This window comes from Cricetulus griseus, chromosome 7 (assembly GCF_003668045.3).
Source record: "Cricetulus griseus strain 17A/GY chromosome 7, alternate assembly CriGri-PICRH-1.0, whole genome shotgun sequence".
Lineage (NCBI taxonomy): Eukaryota > Metazoa > Chordata > Mammalia > Rodentia > Cricetidae > Cricetulus > Cricetulus griseus.
In genome coordinates, this window is record NC_048600.1 from 96,248,414 (window position 1) to 96,274,500 (window position 26,087).

The window sequence follows — 26,087 nt, forward strand, 5'->3', positions numbered from 1 at the left end:
CCCCTGTCTCCTAAGTGGAAGGGCCCTTTCAAAGTAATTCTTGTCACTCCAACAGCAGCTAAGCTTGAGGGCCTTCCCCACTGGATTCACTTATCCCACCTCAAGCCCTTTACTTCTCCACCTGAGACTCGCCCTTCATACACAGTTTCTACAACAGGACCCTGTTCCCTTAGGTTTCAGAGGACACTGAAATCATCCACTTTACCTCCTATTTCAGAAGAATAAGGCTCAATTTTTACAAGGCTGTTTTAAACTTTCCTGCTTCTAATTACACTCTGCTCATTAATTTCCAAAGTATCTCACAATAATTTACTTAGCTGTTGTTACAGGAATGCCAGCCTAAAAACCATGGATCTAAAGATACAAGGATCACCAAGTGTTTGTGCCTTCTGGTTAAAGGTAACCAGAAAGATTTCATACCACCTAGATATGATTTAATATGTCTAATCTTTATTTTCCCAAACTTTAAGGACTCTTATAAGTTCCAGGGAGCCGAATCAGATCCAAACAGGTCAGATTCACTCCAGGTAATATCCAACCCTTCCCCAGTCCCAATTTCCCTTCCCTCATCTTGGGACTCCTCGGGAACCCCTCCCTCTTCCCGTCAAATGACAGGACCTAAGAAAAATTTTTTTTCTAAACTTAACCTTGTCCTCTATTCTACAAACATCTTGCCAGGACTAAAAGGCATCAGAGTGGCCCGGACTACAATGAAACAACAATCAACTCCAGGACGTGGCAGCACCCCAACCCCCCAAAGACGATCAACGCCCCAGGCCAGCAGGAAGCAGCCTTAAGACATCTTCGCCCCTACTTCCCTAACCTGCCACGCCCAATTCTCTAACTTTTATAATAAACAACAGCCGGGATTGTAAGAACAAAACACCTGGATGACCCTAACCCCGCCCCCTAACAAGCGGGTACTCACTCACCCGCCATGCCTTTCGACCTTTGCCCTACTGCGCATATGCAATCTTCCCTTTAAAAGGTCCTGCCCCACACCCCTCTCCCTTTTTCTCTCGGCTTCCCTAGGGTTGGCTGACTGCCCATCCCCTTTCCCCCCTCTCTGATAAATAAACTCCACGTGGGTTGATTATTCGTTGTTCCTTTCCTTATTAGCAGCTGCAGCTTAAACAAAAGAACAACAATTTCAACCTGTGCTTAATCTGGCTCTCAGACATTCTTTGCTTCTACCCCACAACAAATAATAAAATGGTTCCTATTCAACATCCCCAATGTCAAAACCCCAGTGCTGATTTTAGCCAAGTGAAGTCCTCACTACCTTAACTTGCAAGGTCACCAGTCCAGTCTCATCCCCCCATTTTTTATAAACTTTTTTTCTTCTTACCCATTTGCCTCTTAAGTTACAAAGCAGAAGGACACACAGACTTTGCAATGTGGCTGGATAAGAAATACCGGGGGGGGGGGGGGATGTAATGAATTAAGGCCTTTATCTGGAAGCCTGGGTGCTTGTGAGCATGCTCACTCAGTTCAGTGTACCGAACCAACTTTACTCTTAGCACCTGAAAGAATGACACACCAAGGCTCAGTGACCTTGGCTGGTTCTTAAACACCCCTAAACAATCCTCTGTGAAACAAAAGGCTTTCAGAGTGTGTTAATGGAACCTGATACAAGAGGTACCTGCCTTAGTAGTCAACAATCCCAGTGACTTAGCACAGGAAAAATGTATTCCTTAGTTAAATGATAATTTAAAAGACCTTCACCTGCACCTAATTATATCTTGAGATGGCAGAATGGACCAGTTTTGAAATAACTCAAGCAGTTTTAATAATCCACAAAGATTCCAAGGTGACTCTGTAGGAGGCTATCCCATAGCCCATCTCGTCCCTTAATCAAGGCAATAAAGCAGATTTCACAGTAGGAAGCAATGAAAAAAAAAGGGGGGGGGGAATAGAGCTTAGAAAATTGGGGCAGTTGAGATTGTTTACCAGCTGAGTGACCCCAAGGCAAATTACTTATTTAATGACTTCTCCAGAGACTTGCCAAAGGGGGAAACAATTGAGCAGCTACTATTAGATCCTGCCTCCAGTATGCAAGGAAACTTATAATTCAAAGAAGAAAAAAAAAAAAAAAAAAAGCCTTCACAAAGGCCCACAGTACTTTGTGGTCAGAGTGCACTTGAGGAAGAAGGTGCTAGGGATCCTGGAGGCCCACAAACTGAACCTGTTACTCAAAAGTCTGGTGAATTGTGTGCTAAAATTTCCTATTGTTATTAAAAAAAAAAAAAAAAAAAGACCTAACACAGACTGAATCCCACACCTACTAAAAGTAGCAGACCAGCAGTTGTCAATCCAGTGCTATTTCATTTCATGAACCATATGGATGCAATGTGGTGTAAACCAAGGAAAACACCACGTCTGAGACTCCAAAGAGAGACAGACCTGGGCCCCAGAAGAAAGGCTGCTATGCTGAGAGGCCAGAGCTGTGTTGTGGTTGAATATGAGATGTCCCCATAGGCTCCTGTGTTCGAACACTTGGTCCCCAGGTGATGGCTCTGTTTTGGAAGGCTGTGAAACTTAAAGGAGATGGAGCCTCACAAAAAGTCAGCACTATGGATGTGCCTTGAAGTTTTATAGCCTACTGTCTACTCTTTGCTTTCCTATTACTGCAGATGCAATGTGACCAGGCACATTCCTGGTACCATACATTTCCTGCCACGGCAGACTGTTACCTCCACAAACTGTAAGCCAGAAAATAAAAAAATAAACTAACAAAAAAACCACAACCACCCTTTCTGCCCCTAAACTGCTGCTAGTCAGGTTGGGGTCACACTCTGAGAAAAGTAACTCATGTGTGCAGTAAATGGCTATTAGCTCCTTTTCACACAAGGAGCAGACTTCTCTAGGCAGGCTTCAATAAAGTCTTGGCCTCCAAGATACTCCTCCCTCAGCCTCCCAGATGCTGGAATAATTACAGGTTCGCACCACACCTGGTTGACTTTTTACCCACAGCAAGTTCCTAAATGCAAGCACTCAAGCTGCAGTGGAGACAAGCACGGTCTGTTTGAACCGGACTTCCTGTTTGGGGCAGTCAGATTGCTTTGCATGGAAGCTCTATGGCTCTGCAGCTCTACCTTAGAACTCTGACAAACAGGTTAAACTTTCATGGCTTCTGACAACCGACTCACTGGACAGTAAAATCCATTATAATTTAAAGTCAAAGATTTGCCTACCAAGCACTCCTAAGTCACAAACCTCTAGGACATTTTCTGGATTTCCCATGCTTCATACTGACATCTGGCCTTCAATAAGCAATAAAAATACCACAAACGGTGCTGAGATAAGGAAATGAAATCTAAAACAAAACTTGGAATATGAAGGTTGAAAAAAAGGGGCCAAAGAAATTGGAAATGTTTTCATAATGAAAACTTGGCCCCCTTTCAAATGTAGAAGAAACAGATTTCTGTCAGCTGGTCCCCACAGAGCAGACTCCCCCCACCCCCGAATGGAATGTCTGAGACAGTTCAAAGGGTCTTTGTGGTTCATACTGCCCTGAACCCAGCCTGCCAACCCCCTAGCAGCTACTGTTGAGCCTCAGCACCTGAGAGGCCTGGACCCCTCACAGCAGGGATGGCCTATGGTCTATGGCCTAACTCCATTGCTTTCCAGGGGCTGGAGGTTCCCCAGACCACACTCAGTTGTTAGGAACAAACACTGGGCAGCCTGGGTTTTATGGACAAGTCACTTAGTCTCTGTCTGTCTCCTCATCTGGAAATAAGAGGGTGGGACTCCACTAATTTCTAATGTTTCTTCCAGCTGTTGAAAAAAATACTCAGAGATTTAAAATTAGCAGTTGGTGGAAGTGCATGTGGCTTCCTGGATGGTTTCTTTGGTTTAAAAAAGATGTCTCTAACAGACCACATCCCATAGTAGGAATATTACATGCCTCAATCTAGTACCCAAAGAATCCCCCCTCTCTTCCCTTTCAAATGTGGGATAGAAAATTTCCCACTTGAAAGCAAACTACTGATAAACCTTAAGGATAGTTCTTCATCTATGGTCTTTTTATTATGAGTTTAATGTAATCCCACTTTGTTCCCACACTAGTCATATGACTTGTGGAAGAAGAGAAGCACAAGAGAGTGGGGGAGATGGGACCAGCAGCAGGAGGCACACCCACATGGTGACTGTTAATGGGGGAAAGAATCAGGCAAAATCTGGGTGAGAAGAGGGAGTGGGGAAGACAAGTATGTGAGTCAGCACACAAGCAGATCACAACAAGCTTCTCAGAAAGGAAGAAAGGGGACAGACGCCAGTCAGAAGCTCTGCTTGTTCACGTGACAGACAGACACAATGCCTACTGTGTGCAGGGAACAAAACCAGACACCAGGGGAAATGCAAAAGTCAGCACACAGATCCACTCACAGCACCCAGTGAGATAGAAAAGGCAGAAAAGGCACTGTGACATAAAGGTGACACAAAAGAGACTCTCGTTAGAAGACTCAGGGGAGGGTGTGGAACTCCCTGTGACACGCCAGACAAAAGAAGCTTCATAGAAAGGATGACACTCTTAAGTCAGAAGCAGGGCAGAAACAAAGGTGCCTGAGAGAAAGAAATCAAGGATGCATAAGTACAAGTACCTGGATTTGATCTGAGACACAGGCAGGCAAGAAGACAAGGCAGTCTTAATAATCCTAGCAATCCTAGAGCCATGACTAAGTTGGACAACTGGACCAGGACCAGAGTGAGGCTTCAGATCAGGGTTAGAATCTGAATTTAAATATCATGGAAGAAGAGGATGCTGACAAGATAGGAGCCTGAAGAAACTCAAAACTCTGGCCCATAACCTCTATGTGCATAGTATGTAAAAAGTCTCTGATGGTGATATGGTATTAATATATTAAACAAGGAATGTGCCGCTCATGGGCCAAACAGCTCAAAGTGGTGAGCAGCAGAACCATGGCTAAGATCATAGAAGCAAGGAGGAGGAGCTGCTAAGACAGCTAAACTATCTGGAGGTGGAACTGTCCCAGCTTCCTGCTAAAATGACAGGCAGTGCTGCCTAAGCTCTCCAAGTTACAAGTCAGCCCCAAATCCATCATGAGTGTCCTCGTTGTTGTCATTAACCAGATTCAAAAGGAAAACTTCAGGAAATTCTATAAGGGTGAGGTAGAAGCCTTCGGCCTGCTACCCAAGAAGACTAGAGTCATGTGCCACCAGCTCACCAAGAATCAGAGGAAGGAAAGGCTGTACCTGCTGTGCAAGTGTGAGGTCAAGACATGAGGTGGTCACAGCAATAAAGCACAAAACTGGCTGGAAAAACAAACAAACACGGTTGGAGAGATGGCTCGGCGGTTAAGATCACTGGCTGCTCTCCCAGAGGACCAGGATTCAATTCCCAGCACCCACATGGCAACTCATAACTGTCTGTAACTCCAAGATCTGACACCCTCACTCAGACATGCATGCAGGCAAAATACCAATGCACATAAAATAAAAATAAATTACAAAGCAAACATAACAAAACAAAGAATGTAACTACATCAAACAGTGGTCAAGAGAGAAACTTGGAAAGATCTAAGAAAAATGTTCTCAGGGTGTAAACTTTATACCTTCTGCTCCCAAGATGGAGAGCAAACACTTCTTTGCTAATCCCTTACTTCTGTGCCACTGTGACAGTTTTCATTGTCAATTTGACTGGATTTGGAATCACTCGGGAAACACAGCTCTGGGTGTATCTCCCAAAGTATTTTAGAGGGAGAAGACCCACCCTGAATGTGGGCAGCACAATCCCATGATCTGCTGTCTAGTTAAAGGGGGGTGGGGAGGAGGGGGCAGGCAAGGGGGATGCCAAAATCCCCTGCTGGCTGCTCCCTGGTCTTTGAAGACATTAGGTGCCTACAACATACTCCAGCCACCATGTACTCTGCCATGCCATCCCCGCCATGATAGACTGAGAAAAGTAATTAATACATTATTTAAAAGAAAATAGATACGCCTCTCTTACTTATTCCTTCCCTGCTTCAAACCTTCAATGGTTTCCCATCATGCTTTTGAATAAAGCACAGACTCCCTTCCCTGTATGGCCCACTAAGGCCCCACGTGGCAGTGGTTCTGCCTGTCTTCCCACTGACTTTATTCACCTCATTCTAACCTTCTATTGCTCTACTTTCAATTTCTCAAAAATAAGTAGCATTTATTACTCCCGGGCCTACACACTGTGTCCCTTTCCTGACTGGAATATTCTCACTGGCACAGTTCAGGAGGAGGCTCTATCATCTTTCGTTGTCTGCATGGTTGTCTGGCACACAGCAGGGCTCACTGTAGTGGCTGAAAGAATACACCCCATGGTGTTCTTTCTGGCATCAGTCTCACCCTCAACTTCAGTGCTGTATTTCCGAAAGCCTGCTCAAACATGGCATTCTAAGTATAGTAAAAATCAAACCTTTCAACTCTTCCAAACCAGTTCCTCCACCTTCTGAAAGCAATCCGATCTACACTGGAGACTTCAGAACAATTAATTTCTCATTCACTTGCTCTACCTGTCCAAAATCCTAGTCACCTTTGAAACTGAATTTAAGTATCACTTCATTCCTGAATGCATTCAATCCACCACTTATCCATTCAACAAACACAGAGAGGCCTCCTACAGGGGGAAGTACTTTGTTAGGTAGAGGAAAAGGAAAACAGTCGAATACTTAGAGACTAAAACATACTATGATGTGCTTGACGCTAGGAGAAAGAAGTCCTGATAAGGTGCTGTTTGAATGAGGTATAACTTACAGGAGGAAGGGTGGATGAAGGAGTACACCAGGCACAGCTTTGGCCAAGTGCAGGAAGCAGTAGGTCAGGTGTGACCGTCTTAAGGCACCTACCACCATATCTTATATATTAAAATTTCTGGACCTGTCCCGACTCCCATTCTTGTGTTGCTGGTAGTTACCTGAGAGTACATAGTGTCTCTTATAAACTAACACCCCCCCCCCCAGGAGACACTGAGTCATGCGTCTGGTACCTAGGAGTCCAAGCTTGTAAATTCCCCCAGGTGACTCAGATTTGCTGCCAAATCCATAAATCATATGCCTATCTATCCATTCCATGACTGTACATTGACTATTTCTCTCATGAAAAATCTCTAAGGTTAATATGGTAAATTGTCTCAAAATTAGTAACAATAATCCCAACCAGAGAACATACCCTTTTGCAGGGTGACTTCAACACTCTACCCTCCAAGGAGTGAAGTCCACGAACTAGCCTGTTGATTCTGTGTTAGATTTGGCAAAAATAATGAGGCAAAGTGGACAGTTTGAAGATTTTGACTCTGCAGCTTCCATTATGGCTCAGGAGCCTGATATTGCTCAACAATGAAAGAGACCAAGAAAGAGACAGACTTGCATGGAGGACTACCAATAAGTCCCAAATGATGACGAGCAACAAGATCCCAACATGTGAATAAAGCCAAATTGATCCTTACATTATACCAGCATCGCGTGAAGCACCATGAGCCCACAGTTGTCATCCTACGATACCAAAAGCTTTAGGGTAATTGTTTACAATAAAATTCAAAATTCAAAATTCGCCAGGTGGTAGTGGTGCACCCCTTTAGTTCCAGCACTAGCATCTCTGTTGAGTTCACGGCCACCCTGGTCTACAACAGCTAGTTCCAGGACAGCCTCCAAAGCCACAGAGAAACCCTGTCTCAAAAAAAAAAAAAAAAAAAGTTCAAAACTCTCTGTAGCAATCACTCCAATGTTTCCTAACTTTGATGATAAAAAAAAAAAAAAAAAAACCCTCCCAGTCATCAAAATAACTTCCTCCTTTAACGCCGGGCCTTGGTGGTGCATGCCTTTAATCCCAGCACTCGGGAGGCAGAGGCAGGAGGATCGCTGTGAGTTCAGGACCAGCCTGGTCTCCAGAGCGAGTGCCAGGATAAGCTCCAAAGCTGCAGAGAAACCCTGTCTCAAAAAACCAAAAAAAAAAAAAATAATAATAATAATAATAATAATAATTATAATTATAATAACTTCCTCCTTTAAGGCCATTTATTCTTAAATCTCTGAAGTTTATTAAGAACAGTTAATAACTCTGTTGTTCTCTTTTTAAATTGTTAAGTCTTTTACACCACAATTGTCTGAATCGGCAAATGTAACTCCGCCAATATCAACAGCCCTTTCACAGCTCCAAAGGGAACTTATCTAAATCTCTGTCCCTCTAAAGAACTCAAGATTCAAAGACAGGTGAAATTCTGTTCCTCAGAGAGGTGGAAGAGCAAGTAGCTCACCTCCCATCCTTCGAGTTCCTCCAGAAGTCCTCATGTTCTCCTCCACCCTCCTTAAAAACCCTTCTCCACTTGGCTCCTCCCTACCACTTTCTGTCAGCTAATTGCTGATGCAACCTCCTGATTGTTGTTTATTTAATCAAACACTTCTTTTCGAGCCCGGTGTTAGTGGCACATGCCTTTAATCCCAGCACTCGGGAAGCAGAGGCAGGAGGATCTCTGTGAGTTCGAGGCCAGCCTGGTCTACAGAGCAAGTTCCAGGACAGGCTCCAAAGCAATACAGAGAAACCCTGACTCAAAAATACAAAAACAAAAACAAAAAACCAAACATTTCATTCTATCATTAAACAAATGTTCCAGAGCATAAACAAAAGTAACACACCTTAAAATAATATTCTACAACATAACTCCCCCTGGCAACTATACTTCTACTTGAATTGGTATGGCTTAGCTTTTGCTTCTCTCTAGGCTAACAACTTTTTAAGTAACTGAACCTAGTTTTCAACCTTTTATTCATCTCTTAAGTATGATGGAACCAAAACTGAATGTCATCTGTTCCTAACAGACATTATTTCCTAGCCCCAATGGGTTTTTCTATAATTTCACAATCCAAGTATGAGAGCACCCACTTGTGACACACTCCACAAACATAATCACCCACTAGGATGCCTGAGACCTTTCCTGCTTGTCACACAGTTCACTCCACTCCATGCTTTCTCTCTTTACCTGGGCTCACAGTACAAAAGGAAGCCTCAACAAACCTGGAGACACAACAGAAAGCCCGATGGACTGTAGCTCAGTGGAAAAGGGCACTGCCATGCTAGCACGTGTGAGGCACTTGGCCCAATCCTCAGGGCATGGCCACAAGAACACTTACTCATAGCCCAAGAAGTTGGAGTGTGGAAGTCACTAACTATAACAGGGGTCTTTCCATAGGTCAGAAAGCCAGATCTCTTGTTACACCTCCTTCTACCTTGGTCATAAAGTGTCCTCATGAAGAAACAATCCTTAGCCCCTGCCTTCTGAGAAAAGGCACCATTTATGTAGAACTGGACAGAGTTTATTTAATTACAAAGAGACCAGCTAGTTGCTTAAATCTATAAAAGAATACTTCCCCCCTGAGTCTCATGTGAATACAGAACTAGCTTTATAACCACCGGTTGGGGGGGGGTGTTATTGCATACATCAGATAAAATGAAATACAGAAACAGTTTTGTAATGTAATAAAAGTGTTAGGCAATGGGTCTGGAGAAATGGCTTAGTGGTTAAGATGGCTCTGCTGCTCTTGCAGTGGACCTGGGTTTGGTTCTCAGGCAGCCCATGACTGCCTTTAACTCCAGTTCCAGGTTCTGATGTCTTCTGGCCCCTGAGAGCACTAGGCATGCATATAGTACACATACAAACATGCAGGCAGTCAAACATACATACAAAATAAAAACACTAGGCAACATGGTGTGCCAAGATCTCAGCAAGCCCTTTAATCTTCAAACAAACTCAGAGTGATCATCTAGACTCCAGTGAAATAAACAAGCAGTCATGAGTCTGAGTTCATCCAACAGGAACCAAAGCATCCTGCTACTGAGAGAGCATATGGATCATCTAACAGTTAAAAGAATAAAGACACTTAGAACAGTGGCTTGACCCCAGGGATCCATTTCAGCCTCTGCTTGATATACCAGGCTCCAGACTAAGAACCAAATTCAGTCAAGGAACAAGATAACTAGAGAATGAGAGAACAAAAGAGAGAGGAAATGGGGTGGGTGGAGACAAAAGGGAGAGGGGAAAGGGGAGAAGAGGGGAGAGAAGACAGAGTTGTGGAAATCCAAATAAGGAAGAATTCTCAAACTCAGGTCAGGGACTTTATAGATGAACAAATCTTCTGGGGATGAGACTTTGCCAGTTAGGGAAGGGGATGCTATTAGGAAAATGATCAGTCCCTAACACAGTGGTTCTCAACCTTCCTAATTCTACAATCACAATCATTTAATACAGTTCCTCACGTTGTGGTGACCCCCCAACCATGAAATTATTTTCATTGCAACTTTATAACTGTAATTTTGCTACTATTAAGAACCATAATGTAGGGCTGGAGAGATGGCTCAAAGGTTAAGAACACTGACTGCTCTTCCAGAGGTCCTGAGTTCAATTTCCAGCAACCACATGGTGGCTCACAACCATCTGTAATGAGATCTGGTGTCCTCTTCTGGTGTGCAGATATACATGGAAGCAGAATGTTGTATACATAATAAATGAATAAAATCTTAAAAAAAGAACCATAATGTAAATACCTGTGTTTTCCAATGATCTTAGGCAACTCCTGTGAGAAGGACACTGGACCCCAGGGGTCTTGACCCACTGGCCTAAAGGGATATGTCATGGCCAGGGAATGGGAAAGTGAACAATTCAGTAAGGGTAGCCGAGGGAGATAGAGACGGGTTAGCGTCAGTACCCACAGGACACTGTCAAGTCTGGAGAGCTTTACAATCACAGTAAGCAGCAATGATTCTTTTTGTCTGTTTGTTTTGTTTTCCGAGACAGGGTTTCTCTGTGTAGCCCTGGCTTTCCTGGAACTCACTCTGTAGATCAGGCTGGCCTTGAACTAACAAAGATCTGCCCGCCTCTGCTCCTGAGTGCTGGTACCACTGTCCAGCAGCAGCAATGATTCTAAAACCCAGGAAGAGAAAGGTGAGATTTTGTTTTTAAGAAGAAAATGTTGGCAACAACACAGAGAAGATTCGAGTACACAGAGATTTACATCAAGTGGCAGAAGTCCAGAAGAGAAGTTCTGAACAGAACCTACACCAGATTCCTTTAGACAAAGCCAGTCAGTCTTTGGTATGTGAACTCTTGGGAACGGATAGTCTCTTTATTTGAAGAAGCTGGGCCCTGTCTATAAGTATTAACAAACAAAACTCTAAGTCAGTGAGATGCTTAAAGAAAACAAAACACAGTAATACAAGTGTCTAAGGGCTAAAGAGACAGCTCAGCAGTTAAGAGCACTTCTACAGGACCATGGTTCAATTTCAAACACCCACATGACTCATAATTCCCTGCAGTTCCAGGGAATCTGATGCCCTCCTCTGGCCTCTGTAGGCACCAGACATGCACACGATGTACATGCAAACATGACGGCAAAACACTTTACACATAAATAAAATTAAGGAGAAAATTTTTTTGGCATCACCCCTCCCCGAGGGTTCACTATGTTTCAGACTATCCTGGAACTCGCTCTAGACCAGGGGGCCTTGAACTCACAGAGATCCACCTGCCACTGCCTCCCAAGTACTAGGATTAAAGGCATGTGCCAGTATGCTTGGCTATGGTAAACTTTTTAAATGTCCACTAATCTGCAATTTAAATTAATGACCGAGGATGAAGAAAAGCCACATGAACAGGACTCCAATACAGTCAGCCGGACTTAGCAACCATGGGTCTACCACATTGAAAGGACATAGACATAAAAATGAATGAAAAAGAAGATTTAGTGGGTATAATAAACAGTTCAAGCATACAGCAATATACATAGATAGCACGTACATAAGACAGCAGGTGAGAATGATGAGTTCAGTCGTGTACATGTTGAGTTTAAAGGGTTTGGACAGCCAGGGCCTTGGCTATGTCTCACATACACAAAGGACAGTCCGTCAAGGTTTGTCCAGTTGCCAATAAGGCTCAGGTCCTAGAAATACTGCAAGGCTAGCAAGACAGAATGAAGGTAGCCAAGTTTATGAGCGCATTTGAGGGTCTTAGAGGGAAAGGATGATGGCAAAGCCCTGAACACCTCAACATTTATGAGATAGTGAAAAGAGAATGTGGGGAAAAAAAAATAGAGGGCACTGGGAGAGGAAAAAATGAAGACTGCTGGGAGAACAGCTCAACAGTGTACCTGTCAGGCAGAGCTGGAAGACAGAGAGTGAAGGGGGCGCTCACGCAAGGTGTGAGGGGCATCACTAAGTGCAGGCTCCCTGCTGAACTTCGGGGAAGTATGACAGGCAGCTAGGTGTGCAATGACAGAGACCGCATGCGGGCCAGAGATGAGAAGGTTCAGTGTAGCATTCTCCACATTCTACCTTAACTGAAAACCAAGTGCCGTAGACACACAGAACAAGAATGAGATTCTCTCATCCCCATTCTATGGCTGGGATAAACAACACACACTCTGATGGGGCCTTATCCAGCCTTGGAAAGTAAGTGGCGGCTCTGAGGAAGTGACTTCCAGACTGAATCAGCTGGCCAGCTGTTTCAGAGAACTCACACATGTACAAAGCATGGGAGGAGGGAGAATGTCTAGAGATGACAGTGTCACTCCAGCTAAACAGATAAAAAGCTTAGAGGCCAAAAACAGGAAAGAGATGGGCAGGGATCAGAACAAAACCAGGAACTAGAGGAGGACGTTCTTCATAAGCCCTCAGACCAAGGACGGTGGGCACCAAGCCACTGGTTACCAGTTCAGTAGCCGGTGACTGGGAAGAGAAGCAAATATGCCCGATTTCCCAGAGAAAGGAAATGTGTCCCCGTAAGGACCACTTCAAAGAAAGGAAGACTCCCAAATACTGAGAAGCCTTGTTTCACGTCTGAAGGCTAAGGATTTTCCAGTTTTTACTCCCAGCTTAATCTGGCTTTAGGGGAAAAAAACAAAAAACAAACATAAAAGAAGCCATCTGGGGTTACCTGCTTTTGCCTGTCTTAAAACACTGCCACAGCAGACAGCAGGCTGCCCCAAGGAGCTGCAGCTGAGGTCGCTGGAGCCATGTTCTGATGAGATCATCTCAGGGGCCAACAGCAGCTGCTTTCAGGCACAGTGAATGGTGACGCCTGGGGACGGATCTTTGGTAAGCAACGTTGCAACAAGAGCTTAGGCTTCACCCAGGACAGTGCTGACTCATGCCAGCATAACTCCTGTTTCCCAAACAACCCATCCAGTGCCAGCAGCAATCAACTGCAGCCTAACAACGAGGCACCCCACAGTCTGTCTTCAATCAAGGGTAGATCCACCTGGGGGGCAGGTAGAGCTCATTTCCCCCACTGCAGGAGCCCTTACCTGGAAAGCTCTGGTGGCCAGTTTCTGAAATTTCATCTGAGAACAACCTGAGGCTCCCCGCTGCCGCAGGTAGCAGGCTCAAAGCTCTTAAGATTTTCCCAGGAGGGTGATATAAAAGTTGCTTTGCCGTTATAAAGGGTAACACTTGGGTCAGTGGGCAGAGAGAACTGGAGGAGTCACTTCTGGCTGGTGGAATCCTGCTGGTGAATTTTTATCAGTTCTAACCAGGCTCGCTTCTTTTCCCACTCAGCCTCCTCTGACCTCTCCATTTCCTTAGACAACTAGACTTCTCTCATTAAAACAAAAGTAGGATTCTTCTCTCCTGATTGCCACACTCCATACTAAAGATAAATCATCTACCATCCTACCCTTGGATGCCTAAGGAACATAGGAGGCTGCCTTAATATCTGCCCTTAGAAAGCAAAGTCCCTAAATGTATATCAATTCTTTCTTATTAACCTGTTTATTTAAAAATCAATTTGCGAATGACGGCTCATCAAGAGCTAGTCATTATTATTGAATTAGCCCTGACCGGCTAGAATTGGCACTGGTGTTATGCAAAGAAAACAAAGATCAAGTCCTTGCAGTGCTTTAACATGTGTGCAGGTGTTTGCCTGCATGTACGCCTTGCACATGATGCCTGAGGAGGCTAGAAGACACCATCAGAGCCTCTAGGACTGGAGTTACAGATGGTTGTGAGCTGCCATGTAGGTACAAGGAACTGAAAGCTACGGAAAAGGAGCCAGGGCTCTTAACCACTGAGCCATCTCTCCAGCCTCTGGATGCTTTAATTTGACAAGAGAGAAACTGATGAGATCCTTCTGTTCTCTGGTGAAGACATGTGAGTGCTCCCCTCAAATTCACCACTTACTTCTCAGCAAGGGCATTGAAGGCCACCACACCTGGCCTCCTCCATCTTTCAAGGTAGCTTTCAGATGGAATGAACTCTAAATGGAGCTGCCAACACAGGCTGCCAGTCAGTAAATGCTAGGTTAATTCAAATGTACAGGCAAGCCAGGCAGTAGTAGCAAACACCTTTAATCCCAGCACTTGGGAGCCAGAGGCAGGAGGATCTCTGTGAGTTCCAGGCCAGCCTGGTCTACAAAGCAAGTTCCAGGACAGCTAGGACTGTTATACAAAGAAACCCTGTCTCAAAATAAACAAACAAACAAGTAAATAAATGTGTACAGGCAAACCTGGAGGTGATGGTGCACGACTTTAATCCCAGCACTCTGAAGGCAGAGGCAGGCAGTCTACAAAGTGAGTTCCAAGACAGCCAAGGCTACATAGTGAGACCCTGTCTCAAAACAAAACAAAAACACAACAACAAAAAAAAAAACAACAGACAGAAAGTACATGCAGACAGAATTTAAAAACTATGCTACTTCATTCCCTTCCAACAAACGAGTTGTTTCGTCCCACTCACCCAAGTCTTCATAACTACACAGTTCCAGAAGGACAGCTACTGTGGAGGAAGGTAGTATAAACGCCCCGTGGTTTTTCTCCCTGTCAATGTTTCCTATTCAGAAAACGGCAGTATTTAAAGACAAGTTTCCTTGCAATGTGTGTTAATTAGTCCTTTTCAAAAAACACAGCATCTCTGGAGCAGCTGACAGCCATTATCTCATGAACCACACTTCAGAAAATCCTTCTGTAGCTGATGATAAGCCCCACAGTCTAATATAAAACAACTCTTAAGGTCCTCATACAGCTTTGCAAAAAGCTGTGACGTTTTACAAAGGCTACTGGCTCCTTCTACACTGGTCAGCTTTTAGGGCGAGAAAAATCTATGCAGTGCAGTGAGCTAGGAGTCATGTGACCCACACCAAGAACTACTCAGGACCAGAAACAACTGAACTCCTCAATCAGCTAAGATACCGTTCAGGTAGGCAGGGCTATCATTACCCTCTCTGAGATTCTAATAGCCACACTCTATCCTGGAACCTCCTTTTAATATCATTAAAGATACTAAATTTGAACTAATTCCTTCCGGCACTCGAGGTATTATGAGATTATGTAAAAAAATTATGAGACTATGTAGACTAAGGAAAACAGCATTGGTTCTGCCATTAAGTTCTTTCACTCTTTAAGCAACCTACCACCCACCCAAAACTATTATAATAGGGTTGTTGTTTTTTAAATGGGTAGTTGCAAAGTATATATGTGCATATAAAAAAAAATGGGCTGGGTGTGGTGGCTAATGTCTGTAATCCCAGCATTTGGGAGGCTGAGACGGGACATGATTTTGAGGCCAGCCTGAGGCAGCAGTGTGTATCTGTATTCTCTGCACTCAAAGGCAGGAATGAAGATGCAGGAAACAGAGACAGGACAATCAGATGTGGACCAGCTAGTCTAGAACAGCACAAATAACAGATACTGCCTCAAAACAAGGCAAGAGAGAACCAACACCCAAGCACTTGATGTCTGATCTACCTCTCTCTCCCCAAACACTGAAAATTAAAATTATAAAACTTGCATATATCTCAAACATTGTTTTACTTGAACTAAGCATGCAATGACCTTTTTTCCTGCAATATAGCCTAATAGTAGAAACTACTATGAAAAAATAATTAAAATATTCATTCAAGATTCTTTAGACTCCCAAGTCCTAAGTCCATATGAATTAGCAAGGATATGCAAAAAGAGGTCAGAGGACAACAGGGTCAGGAGGAGAGCTGCAATGAGTACAGGACCAAGAAGCCATTTTTAACTTTATTAGTAAATGTTTTGGGGAGTTTTGTGTGCAGCACAGACAGGCTTCAAACCAATAATCTTCCTGTCTCCACCTCCTGAATGCTGAGATTGTAGGCATGCCCACCACACTCAGCACGTTTCTTCTTTGTAATAAAAGTCATCTTACATTGACATCCTATTGAAAGTGAATCAATAAAACCCAATTTCCAAGAACCAGTGGCTGTCCAAGACACTACCAAATTCTAATTGTTGGCATGAAGGGCTCTTATTGCCCCAACACACCTTTTTCTTTTTTTAGGATTTATGTTTAATTATGTATGTGTGGGAGTGGGTATGTGTATTTAATGCCCATGGAGGTCAGAAGAGATATAGCTACAGGTGATGTGGGTGCTGGGACTCAAACTCAGATCTTCTACAAAAATAATAGTGTTCTTTTAGGGGATGGGGGGGGATAGGCCTCAAAACAGGGTTTCTCTGTGTAGCCCTGGCTGTCCTGGAACTCATTATGTAGACCAGACTGGTCTCGAACTCACAGAGATCCACCTGCCTCTGCCTCCCGAGTGCTGGGATTAAAGGCCTGCGCCACCACCACCTGATGTAATAGTTCTCTTAACCACTGAGCCATCTCTCCACCTGCCCCCCCTTCATAAATAAGCAAGAGTACCTACTACTATTTAATAAAAATACTATGAGTGCCACACAAACATCCATCATCTAATGAATCACAGAAATTAAGCAGGAGAAATGAAGTAAGTGTCAGGACACTCAAGAATCAACTCTAGTGCAGCTTAAGAACCAAGAAGAGTGCTTAGGGGAAATGATCATTTCCTTCCATTCCCTCCACTGCTCTGAATGAATGCAAGCGGAGGGATGCCCCAGAATCTGAATTTTAAATAAGCTTCTCCCTCTCTAAAAGGTTCAGACATAACCAGCCTTGGACAGTGCCCGGAGGTAACTGGTATTTACCTGAAGCATGCAGAGTAAAACGAAGTGTTTCTTCAAAGATCATGGAGTTGAAAGTCAGTCACACAAGTATCCAAAAGACAATTATTCTAACTACTCTTAACCTGCAGTCTGGTTACCCTGCTGCTCTCACACCTGGGATGCAGCACAAGGGGCCTCATGGACTTTTTTTTGCTGAGGAAATTCAAGTTCACTTGACTGCACAGAACAGTCAAACAAAACAAAGGAGAGTGCCTCCCCATGGGGACAGGTTGAAAGCTGAGGCTTTTGACTTCCTGATGAGGCAGTTTTCCCAGAAATCCAAACCATGGGCTGCTATGGAGCTCATATGTCTTGAGTGTGCCCAAATGTCAACTTATCGCCACAGTATCAGACAGTGCAGCTCACTGTAACATTTGGAAGCACAAACCTGCTGTATAAAATGCCCTCTCCTGGGAGAGGGAAGCTGTCGCCATAGCAGAGATCATTCCATCTTGGGGCCAGAAGGACCAGGCAGTCCTTTAATCTTTAACGAGCCACGTTCATGTTCAGATATAGGAACTGGCACAGCTGAGGCTCAAGCTGCTTTTCAGTTCAACAGCACTTTCCTGCAAATGACCTCAAGCAGAATGTGGGTGCACCACCCCAGCCCGTTCCCCCAGTACAGCTACCAGAATCTGTTCCATAATGTAGTTGTGGGCACTTTATTATCCACTATGGTCTAATACTTCATAGCTCAGGAAAGGTATCCGATATCAAGAGGCAAGCAACCACCTACTTCAGCCACAGTAAAATACTGAATTCCTGTATGTAGGTAATTGAAAATGTAGCAAGCATACAGCAACAGTAGTAGTCGGGGCTGCTGTCAGGACACAGTCTGAGGTCCTGATGATGGGACTGGGAGAAAGGTCGTCGGTGATGTGATCAAATTGCTGTCTTGGGAAGCTCATTTCAGAACCTGGCAATGGAAATCTTGGAGCCATTTGTGGGTATAATTTTCTACACAGGACTATTTCTTAGCTCTCTTCCTGAGCTGCTCATACAGAAAAGGGGCAGGAAAGAAGCCCCTGTCATCAAACTCCATCACCCAAACAATATAATGGCTGCATAATGAAGTGACTATTAGGCTCTTGTCCTATTACTTGTCTTGCCCCAGTAACCTTCCTCTCAGAGCAAAGTAACTCAATGCTGGAGGCCATCTGGATTTGTGATACCTTACTATATACCTTTGGATGCTTTGCCTCCTGAAATGACCCCTCTCTCTCTCTCTCCCTCCCCTCTCTCTCTCTCACACACACAGGAACACATGCACACATTCACAGTGAATGCCCCCCTCCCCGTCCCCAGTACACACACAGTGTCTCATTAAGTCTAACTTCCTAAACTCTCACCCTGATTTCCCCCTAAAAATCCAAAGAACTGAGTTACCTTTGTTCACGTCTCCAAGTCTAGGGCGACTATGTCAACATGTACTTCACCTTTAAGGGTGATGCCTAGCCAAATAGATACAGTTATCTGCTCCCCTACAGCTAACCATCAGACTGGTTTCTGCGGGCTAGGGAAATAAAAAGACACAGCAGCACAGCTTGAATGTCTCGTCCAAGTAATTAAAGTACCGGAAGAAGGAGAGAGGATAGAAGGAATGATTGCAAAACAAAGACTGAGCTGTACATTTTGGGAGCATTAAGGAAACTGTCTGTCTGTCTAAGCTGAGAAGACAAACACCCAAAGGACTGCACATTTCTCTGAAGATGATGGTACTCACAGTCCCCACCTCCCAGAGGTTCAGCAAGAGAGCTTAGCACAAATGAGACTTGCATTATTTATAATAAAGTGAAAACACAGCATAACATCCAGATTCTATTGATTTTTCGGGCAAATAAAGCTACAGCCTAATTTCAACCAAGCCCATGTAACAAGGAATAAAACTTATTTTCTTTGGGTCCTTAATGGTGGGGGAAGGAGAGCTGGGGAGAAGCTGGTAAATGGGTGCTGAACTACAGTTAGATAGGAGGAAGTGGTGTGGTGACTGGACATATAATGACAAAATATACTATGCATTTCCGAAAGCTACAGAGTTTGATCCTGTTTTCCATAAAAAAAAATTGATAAATGTTTAAGACAGATATGATGGAAAACATTACACAGTGTATACATTTTGAAACAGTATGAGGCCCTCCATAAATATGAACGATTTTATGGTAAGGTCTCAGTTTAAAAGATAAATTTAAAATGGGACTCTTCCTAAACAGGTGCCCCTCCCATCACTTGTATAACAGGACATGGGTTACAGGAAGGAAGCTTATCCTCTAACTTGGTACTTTTAAAAACTTTACAAGGAAAATCATCACCATGATATACTAGCCATTGGGGGAAAGCCCTGTGACTGGTGGGTGGGGAAGGCATGCAGACATGGAGCTTAACACAGACACACTGACACACACATACAGAAGCAGAGAGAAACAGAATCAACAAGGCTACAGCTAATTCAGTTACTTCTGGCAGAAGTGCAAGTTTGCCTTCTGTCTACCTGCATTTTGTGCTACTACACTATTCCTAAATAAGCAGTTTATATCCCTTGATCCCCCCCACACCTCACCCACCCACCCCTCCCCCCCCTTTGGTGTTTGAGACAGGAGACAGGGTTTCTCTGTGGCTTTGGAGGCTGTCCTGGAACTAGCTCTTGTAGACCAGACTGGCCTCGAACTCACAGAGATCCACCTGCCTCTGCCTCCCAAGTACTGGGATTAAAGGTGTACTATTTCTTGATCTTAAGGTTTCTAAAACTACTTGACAAAGAAAACAAATTGAGCAAGTTTTATTTGTAGCCAAATTGTGAGGGTATAGTCACAGTGCCAATTTTATAAAGAAGTCACCAGATACTGTCGCCTGTGATGCTGGCTCATAGGCATCCCTGTGCTAACAGCAGCAAGGGAATGAGTAAGTCCTGGTTCCAACTCACAGCACACAGCAGCAAGTTCCACAGTGAGTCACCAGACCCTGGCCACAATTTGAAGAAGCAGAATCATAAGGAGAGCTAAAAACACACAACTCAAAACCTGTCTTTGTTAGCCAAATCAATTTACTAAGTAATCTGATGAATTTAAAAACCAAATATCCCAGGGCTAGGAATACAACATGGCAGGGAGTTTGCCCAGGTTTTAGGAGTTCAAACAAGAGAAAAAAAAAAAAAAAAAAAAAAAACACCCAAACAACAATCTGGAGGCTAGCCTGGACAATACAACAAAACCATACTTCGATGGGCTGGAGAGATGGCACAGAGTTTCAGGGCACTGGCTGCTCTTCCAGAGGTCCTGAGTTCAATCCCCAGCAACTACTTGGTGGCTCACAACCATCTGTAATAAGATATGGTACCCCTCTTCTGGCCTGGAGGCATACATGCAGGCAGAATACTGTATACATAATAAATAAATAAATCTTAAAAAAAAATACTTTGAAACAATCAAGAAAAATAAATGTGACCACACACTCACCATAAGGTCCATCAACTGCATCACTTAATCTAGTCAAATTCAAACTTGTAACCAGGGCTGTGAACCTGCCGACCTGAGTTTTATTCCTGAAACTCACAAGATAGAAGGAGAGAATCAACACCAGCCAAGTTGTCCTCTGACCTCCACACCTGTACCACGCACGGCACATGCCTATCCACACAGGCACACAAGAAAATAAATGTAATAAAAGATAAAACTTGTGTCCATATACATATCTACAGCACACGAATGTTCACAACAGCTTTATCTGTAACAGCCCCAAAGTGGTAGCAACCAACAAGCTCTTCAACAGGTGAATGGTCGACACTGCTCAACAAGGAAGAACAGATTATTACTACATGCAACTGAGATGGAGTATGTTACGCTAAGGATAAAATGCTAGTCTCAAAAAGTCACACTCTTGGGCTGGAGAGATGGCTCAGAGGTTAAGAGCACTGATTGCTCTTCCAGAGGTCCTGAGTTCAATTCCCAGCAATCACATAATGGCTCACAACCATCCGTTATGAGATCTGGTGCCCTCTTCTGGTGTGCAGATATATATGGAAGCAGAATGTTGTATACATAATAAATAAATAAAATCTTAAAAAGTCACACACTTAAAAATCCATTTCCACACCATTTCTAAAATGACAAAAATAAAAAGATAACTAGTTGCCAAGAATTAGTAGTAGAGACAGAAGGATGTGTGAGACTTTAAAGAGGGTACCACAAAGAAGATATGTGTGCATGCGTGTGTGACTAATAGAACCATGTCAATTTCCTGGTTTGATGATGGTTAAACAATGTAACCATTGGAGAAAGCTGGATGAAGGATACATGATGTCTTAGTTAGGGTTACTATTTCTATGATGAAACACCATGTCCAAAAGCAAGTTGTAGGGGGAGGGTTTATTTGGCTTACACTGTTCATTACTGAAGGAAGTTGGGAAAGGAACTCAGACAAGGTAGGAGCTAATGTAGAGGCCATGGAGGGGTGCTATTTACAAGCTTACTCCTCATGGCTTGCCCAGCCTGCTTTCTTATAGAACCCAGGACCACCAGTCCAGGAATGGCACCACCCACCACTAGCTGGGCCCTCACAATCAATCACTAATTAAGAAAATGCCATAACAGCTGGATCTTGCTTGCTCATTTTCTCAACTGAGGTTCCCTCCTTTCAGAGAACTCTAGCTTGTGTCAAGCTGATAGAAGAGTAGCACACGAAAACACTGATATTTCTTCAACTTTTAAAATTACATTTTTTTTTTTATTTTATGCATGCACCTGTGAAGGCAGAACATGCTGCTGTCTGCTTGCTTGTGGAGGTAGAGTGCAGCTTTAGAACTTGGTTCTCTCCTTTCACCACATGGGCCCCATACATAGGACTTGGCAGCGGACATCTTTACCCACTGAGCCATTTCATGGACCCAGTGTTTGCAATGTTTTGAGAAACTGTAATTACCTCAAAATAAGAATGTTTCCAGAGGCTGGAGAGTGAGGCCTGAGTTAGATTCCTAGCACCACATGGCAGCTCACAATCAGATCCAGAGCTCCAGCGGACCTGACTCTCTCTAACCTCCTGGGGACTAGGTACAAGCATGAGACATGTACACATGAATGCGACGCTCTCCTCTTGGGCCAACTTCTACTTTCTATGTGATCAGAACTCCAAACAAAACATTCCTATAGATAAAATAAAATAAATATCCCTTTAAAAAAGTAAAAGAATTTCTTAAAAGAACAATCAGTGAAGGATGGGCATGGTAATGCATACCTTTAATCCCAGCACGCAGACTCAGAGGCAGGGGGAATCTCAATTAGTTGAGACCAATCTGGTCTACCTAGTGATTTCTAGGACAGCCAGGGCTACACAGAGAGACCATGTCTCAAAAAAAAAAAAAAAACCGAAAAATAAAGTACAGTTAGTGAACTGTCCACCAACTATAGAGGAGTAGTAAAAAGTTCACATAAAGCACATCTCAGACTATTCTGAAGGCTGAGATTTAAAAAGACTCTTGAAGCAAAGACTGATTGCTGACCCAAATGAAACACATCCAGGCCTGACCTGTGTGCTATCCCTTCCTGGCATTTTCCTGTTTCTGCCTATAGCCAGGAGCAATGGCAGAAGTAGCCACACAGAGTGAACTCTCCATGCTGCTTCAGCTCAGCAGGCAGTCAAATGCCTGATGTGAAAGAACCAGAGCAGCCAGACAAGCTGACTGTACCGGGTGTGGTTAGCAGACAGGCTGCCTCATGCACTGGGCAGTGCAATCAGTTGTTGCAAACTGGTTTTCATACTCTGGTTAAGTGAACTCATGGCATGTCTTCAGTGTAAGATTGGCCTTCACACAGTGGGTAGTCGCCACACAGCAGGGCCTTTCACATGTGAGGTGGAGGGTAGGAAAAGATAAAGACGGTGTTTCTATTTCCTGTGATGCTCTCCCCTTGAGCCAAGTTTTACTTTCTTATGTGACCAGTGCCTCTTAGCAAAATGGGCCGCCACCACCACTTCTCTCACTTGCAGGTCACTCCCAACCTGCAAGCCCATCTACATAGCTCATGTAGGGTTCCATCTGTGAGGAAGGCTACTCACAAACAGGAAGATGTGTTCAAAAAAAGAAAAGAAAAATAATCTGCAAACCCACCGATGAAGTCTTCCCTAAACCAAAGCCTTAGATATTTAGCCAAATATGCTTTTAAGGTTGGCTGGTTTATACATTTAAAATTTTAGGATTAGGAATAAATGATAAGACAGCTCTTTAATACTCACAAAAAGTAAACTAGGAAAATAAGGAACAAGTAAGGAGCATTCCACAGGAAGCCCAGGTCTCACAAGAAGTTTTAAGCCTGCATTATATGAAATGGAATCTATCTGGGAAGGCCCAGTCTGAAAAGTGTATGTACTAGATGAGCTGAATGGGTGGGCAGCAATGACAGCCTACTGCTGGGGACTCAGCAGCTTTGGAATATTATTTCAGAATGTGTGGTTACATTTGTTTATACTGGGGAACATTTGTTTTAATGATGTAAAGATGTGTTGCATTCTTTTTTTGAGGGGAGGGGGTTCGAGACAGGGCTTCTCTGTGGCTTTGGAGCCTATCCTGGAACTAGCTCTTGTAGACCACGCTGGTCTTGAACTCACAGAGATTCGCCTGCCTCTGCCTCCCGAGTGCTGGGACTAAAGGTGTGCGTCACCACCACCCGGCAATGTTGCATTCTTTTATGTTGCATTTGTTTAATTCTGTGAAGCTGTGTTACTTTCCTGTCTAAAACGTGCAATTGGTTTAAGAAAGAGCTGAATGGCCAATAGCAAGGCAGGAGAAAGCATAGGCAGGGCTGGCAGGCAGAATAAATAGGAGGAGAAATATGGGGAAGAGAAGATCAAGGAGCAAAAAAGAGAGGGTTTTGAGGAGCGAGAAAAGAAGGGGCCAGCTACACAGCCAGACATGGAGTAAGAAGGAAAGAAAAGATACAGAGAAATAGAAAAAGGTAAAAGCCCAGAGGCCAAAGGTAGATGTGATAATTTAAGAACAGCTGGCAAGAAACAAGCCAAGCTAAGGCCAGGCGATTGTAAATATGAAAAAGACTTTATTTGACTTATTTGGGATCTAGGTGGTGGTCCCAAAGAACAAAGATCCAAAAGAGTGAAACAACCAACTACGCTCAACTACTACATTCAGCTGCTTCAGTTTCAGTGCTGGTGGTGGTCTTAGACCTGCTATTGGTGTTTTCACATCTGTGGAACACGGGTAATAACATTTGACATCTTCCTGGATGGCCAGGAGGGCCACATGGGTTAATAGGATAAAATTCCTGGCACTTGCTGTGTGTTTCGCTTTGTTCTGTTTTTTTTTTTTTTTTTTGGGGGGGGGGAGGGGGGACAGGAAGGAACCCAGTGCCTGGCATGTGCTGGAGAAGAAAAGTGCTCTACCACGGAGCACTGAGTGGGTGCTTCTCGTTCAAGTAAAATATAGCACAAAGAGGTATATTCCACACAGCAAGAGAAAAGCCAGTCTTCTGATCAGTCTTACACAAAGTTCTCTCATATTTTTAGGCAAGAAGAAGCCTTCCAGGCTGATCTCTGAGTTTGAGGCCAGAGGTTTACAAAGCAAGTTCCAAGGATAGCCAGGGATACACAAAGAAACCCTGTCTTGAAAAACAAATCAAGCCTTCTTGTAACACTTACTTTAGAATGCATACAACTTCATTCAGAAAAAGAGCATCTTCCACAATAGATTGAGTAAAATAATCCTTGCTGAACACACGCAGCTTCCCAAGCTCCTGTGGCCAACATATGATTCCAATAGGAAGGAGGCTGTTTTTAGAGAGTTTTATTACATCCATCACCAAAGGAAATGTTCAAAGTCAAAATTCAAGACTTCACAGGGCAGACAGACTTTCAAAGCCATATGTACCTTTATTCATGGGCACCACCCATCTTTTCTAATGGAAGTTATACTAGCCAAGGCCCACTGTAAGATAGCTCACAACCTGACAGCAGGCAATCCAGCCAACCAGTCATTAACAGGAAAGAAAGGTCAAGTTCCAGCGGTCCCATAAAGCATTCTTCCTTAGTTGGCTAGGGGAGGATCTGTTCTGGAGGTGCCTGAGAAAGCCACTTGCCAAGAATTACCTGTACACCCACAATGCCACTCTCCCTTTGCAACTTCCTCATCTATTCAGGAAAAAAACATAGACACTGGAACCAGAAACACAAACCCTCTCCCAAAGTGTTAAGCAATATTTGTACAAAGGCCCCAGCATGGCCAGAAGTCTGGGCAGCTGTGTCAGAAGCCACAGACAGTACATTTTATAACCAGCTCTGCTTCTGAACAATTGAAACTATCTCTGTGCAAAGTCTGGACACAGGAAGCTGTGTTCCCTGCAAACATCCAAACAGCTTCATTGTTTAACTACCCAAATAATGCTCTAACAGTCTTTCAGGTTCAAAATTTCATACAACTAAACAATCACTCAAACCGGAGTGAAAGCACACATGAAGAGAGTTTTACCCAGCCCCAAATAGATAGCAACTTAAGACACTGAAGCCAAACAAATAACTAGTGCTTCTTCCTACACTTCTTACACAGGACAGCTGGAAAGCAAGCCTCAAACAACACACCTTAAAATTTCATTTTCTATTCTATGTCTTTCTATCTTTGTTGGCGGTGAGTTACACTTTATAGGCCAAGAAGTTGGAAATGATAGTATTTAGTCAAAAGAACTGATAATTCCACCTGATACAGTCCTACCAATTTACTCTTAAATACACTAGAGGTAATGTCCCTCACCTAATTCTCACATTGTGTTTTATGGTTCTGACCCAGGAACTCCCCAGGTGATGGAACATCTTTCCTCAGAAAGGAATAGAAGAGTCTCACTTGTTTGCTGCAGTTTACAAGGTGGCACTAGACAGAAAATTATGTTAGATCACAGCATCAAATTCCCTTTTTGTTTTGTTTTTTCAAGACAGGGTTTCTCTGTATTGTTTTGAAGCCTGTCCTGAATCTCTCTCTGTAGACCAGGGTGGCCTTGAAGTCAGAGATCTGCCTGCCTCCACCTCCTGAGTGTGCTTGGATCAAAGGTGTGCACCACCACATGGGACTGGAATCTTAATTTTAAATAAGATTGAAAACTAAAATTTAAGATACATAACTTGACCAAGCTCTAGTAATAA

At 43.6% G+C, this 26,087-nt stretch overlaps 1 protein-coding gene across 6 annotated transcripts in view; it reads right to left on the bottom strand.

Moving 5' to 3' along the window:
* Rffl (ring finger and FYVE like domain containing E3 ubiquitin protein ligase) overlaps window positions 1–26,087 on the bottom strand; it is a 69,311-nt gene that overhangs the window by 33,437 nt on the left and 9,787 nt on the right. Inside the window, exon 1 of one of the 6 annotated variants that reach the window (XM_035447787.1) lies at window positions 12,911–13,049. The exons of 3 other annotated variants lie outside the window; for them this stretch is intronic. In XM_035447787.1, the coding sequence (XP_035303678.1) occupies window positions 12,911–13,007 (97 nt within the window). In that variant the 5' untranslated portion in view covers window positions 13,008–13,049. Of the gene's footprint in view, window positions 1–12,910; window positions 13,050–26,087 lie in introns of those variants that run through there. 2 more of the 6 variants (XM_035447789.1, XM_035447788.1) reach the window with 2 other exon arrangements.